Source organism: Sceloporus undulatus, chromosome 1 (genome assembly GCF_019175285.1).
Source record: "Sceloporus undulatus isolate JIND9_A2432 ecotype Alabama chromosome 1, SceUnd_v1.1, whole genome shotgun sequence".
In the NCBI taxonomy this organism is placed as follows: Eukaryota; Metazoa; Chordata; class Lepidosauria; order Squamata; family Phrynosomatidae; genus Sceloporus; species Sceloporus undulatus.
In genome coordinates this window covers 188,577,718-188,581,061 of record NC_056522.1, presented here as the reverse complement: position 1 = coordinate 188,581,061, position 3,344 = coordinate 188,577,718, and the positions used below count along the sequence as shown (strand labels likewise).

The 3,344-nt window shown below is 40.5% G+C and overlaps 1 protein-coding gene across 1 annotated transcript in view; it reads left to right on the top strand.

Moving 5' to 3' along the window:
* Positions 1-682: 682 nt before the first annotated feature.
* Positions 683-3,344, top strand: part of LOC121919432 — a 14,280-nt gene continuing 11,618 nt past the window's right edge. Inside the window, exon 1 of the mRNA XM_042446017.1 lies at positions 683-814. Coding sequence (XP_042301951.1) covers positions 754-814 — 61 coding nt within the window. The 5' untranslated portion in view covers positions 683-753. The remainder of the gene's footprint in view (positions 815-3,344) is intronic.

Here is a 3,344-nt window from a genome sequence, read left to right as displayed (position 1 = left end):
CAGGGGTGGGCAATTGTTTAGTAGTGGCTTGGGGCATCCCTGTCAATGGGGCAGTGAATCCACTCCAGGTCTTAGTCCAAACTTTAAATAGATTTTCCAAGATACTGAACCTCTCTTGAGGATAGCGTTCAGAACCTGGGATAATTCCTTCAGAATTCTTGGATGGAATCACCATTCCAGTGACACAAACACTTTCAGCTGCATATTTTTTTCTGGACTGCAACTACCACATTCACTCTGACTTTACATTGGCTGTGTGAGGGCTGATGGGAGTTGTAGGCACTCACTGACTAGAGCTGATGAGAGCTATAGGCTAAAGACGTATGGAAGACACGGGTTGCTCACACTTGTAGTTCATCTTCTTGTCTGAAAGCCTTTCTCCACCTCCATTTCCCCTTCACACTGCAGGGTCATGTTAACCACAGCACTATTGTTAAGAATAAATAAGGGTAAAGATTTGCATAAGAAATGCTGTAATCAGCACAACTTATACCTATTTTCAGACTTTGTTCACTTTGTAATTCAGGTCCACGGAACTAACCTGGAAACAGAAATGAGCTGGGGAAACCACAGGGCTCAGCCTTTAATGCTGACGTACTTGCTTTATCATAAACAAGTAGACCTACAAAACAGCCAAGCAGGTTCTCTGATTATTAACCATCCACAGATGCCATAAATGTTCTTCAGGTTTCAGACTTTTTGGACTCCCCAAAGAAGGAAAGATTAGGGTTAGTGCCCCTCGCTTCATGAAGTATGAAGGTAGACACTGCTCTGGCTTTCTGCCTTCTGTGCTTCCACTTTGAAACCTTGCATGGTAAGTGATATTCCAGACTCTGTTGGTGGGGCAAAGTTTAAGATCTTATGAGAGATATTTAATGGAGGAACTGGGGTCAAGATGCTTAATAAAGAAAACACATGTAAGCTTGCAAAGGGGATAATTTTTAAACAGAATAGTGCATTCAGAGCAGAATGACTTGTCTAGGTAGGGATATAAATCAAATAAATCAATTGTCTCTGAGTCTCTGCTGGTGTTTATTCCCCTTCTGGCAAAATGGCATGTATGAGTTTCTCTTTAAGATACCAAAATTACTTATGTGCCAGCACATAGAACTAATAATACTTTATCTTTAGTTAATGCAGTAAAAGCATTATTTTGCATTATTAAAAATGTAGAACCATAGTTATAACTAGTGATGCCAGAACATTTGGCTCCCTAGGGATTCAATAAAACCTGTCTGATTGATTAATTGATTGATTTTGTTTGTTTTGCCCCATGGTTAGTGCTGTTGAATTTTTTCCCCACATCACTGTAGGGAGAATTTTAACTATATTTGTTTTACCTGTCCTAAGCCCCTTTGAATCCCAAACTAAGGGAAAGGCAGGATTGTTGTTGTTGTTGTTGTTGTTACTGTGTGCCTTTAAGTCATTTCTAATCTATGCTGACCCTGTGGTGAATCTATCATGGGGTTTTCTTGGCAAGATTTGTTCAGAGGAGGTTTACCATAAAGGCAATATAGAAAAAAGGAAAGAAGGAAAGAAAGAAAGAAAGAAAGAAAGGACCATTGCTACCTTATTTATTTTGTTAAATAAGCTCAATGTGTCTACATTGTTACTGTAGTTCTGTACAATTTTTGTAATTTCACACGCCCACAAGTTTGTTCCAGTACAGACATAATTAACAATTATGAACAATTCTTCTACAGAAGACAAACTTGACATAGGGGGTAAAGCTTCAAAAGTCAACATGAAGGCTTCAGCTGCCCATGAATAGCCAGGTGTAGATGAATAGCCTGGTGGCGCAGTGGTTAAATGCCTGTACTGCAGCCATTCACTCAAAACCACAAGGTTGTGAGTTCAAGACCAGCAAAAGGGCCCAAGCTTGACTCAGGCTTGCATCCTTCCGAGGTCGCTAAAATGAGTACCCAGACTGTTGGGGGCAAATTAGCTTACTTGCTGTTCACTGCTATATAGCGGTATATAAATAATAATAAAAAACAAACAACCCCAAAATATTATTTTTTTATTTTTTTAAAAAAATTACATTGTTCAACTATTCTAGATAGAGTGTACTCTGCATAAAGGATCACTTATGCCATCTTAGAGTGCTGATAGATCAAGTTTTGTGGTTTGGGGTTACTCAAGGAAGAGGAAGTACACCTGTCCCATAGCACCCTGGATATCATTTTTTACACTGCCTTTCATACCACCTTTTGGGTCACTGGGAGAGGGAAGAGGTAAGTCTCATTCCTGAATCAGTGACACCCATGGCTGTTTCAGGAGTTTCATTAGCACTTTTGGGATCAAAGATTTTGGTTTTAGTTCCTGCTTTGCTGCTGGCATTAGCAACAGTAAAGCAGTGTCCTTAGTAGCAATAGTTGTTCTTATTATTAACTGTTGTCAATTTGACTTTGACTTGGAGACCCAAGTCAGTGAGAATGAGAAACCTCCAAGTGATCCTGTCACCAGTCATCCAGGTCTTGCAAATTCAGGGCTGTGTCTTTCCATCTGAAATGCAGTCTTCCTCTGTTCTTTCTGTCTTCTACCTTGTAGTTGTTGTTGTTGTGTGCCTTTAAGTTGTTTCTGACTTATGGTGACCCTAAGATAGCACTATCACTCGGTTTTCTGGGGCTGAGAGTGTGTGACTCACCTAAGGTCACCCAGTGAGCTTCCATGTCCAAGCAGAGAATCAATTCCTGCTCTTGAGTCCAACTTCTACACTCACACCACTACTCCATGCAGGCTCTTGCCTTCTGCCTTACCAAGCACTATTCTCTTTTCTAATGCGTCATGTCTTCTCCTGATTTGTACAAAGTAGCAATGGTGTTGCTGCTTGTTCTTTTCCCCTGGCAGCAACTGGGAGTGGGGTCCTTGGGAGAGGTAGCTTTCACCCATGGGTCACAGTTTGTGGGAACCTCATCTTATTGGATGTAATAACAACAACCCTCAATTTCTGAACATAGGTAACTGCAAACAGGGTTTATGTCGCAGCAGAATGTTAAAGATACACATCTAAAACATGTGTCAGAAACAATACATTGAGGCAGCTGTCTCATCTGTCACAGTTTTTGCTTTAAGACTTGTTCTTTGATCCTTTGTGTTGAAGACTCAACCATTTGCCCCATTTTGATCCCCCCCTTTTTCCCCTCTATCTAAGATTCAGTAGGACTCAGTATGGTGCAGTATGTAGAGAGATCTTGTAGCACCTTTGAGACTGAAAGAAAGAAGTTGGCAGCATGAGCTTTCATAGATTTAAGTCTACTTCCTCAGATGCATTTGATGGAGTGGAAAGCCAGGACAGAACTATATGTGCCATTAGTGTGTAAGAATATCAATTCAAATTCAAA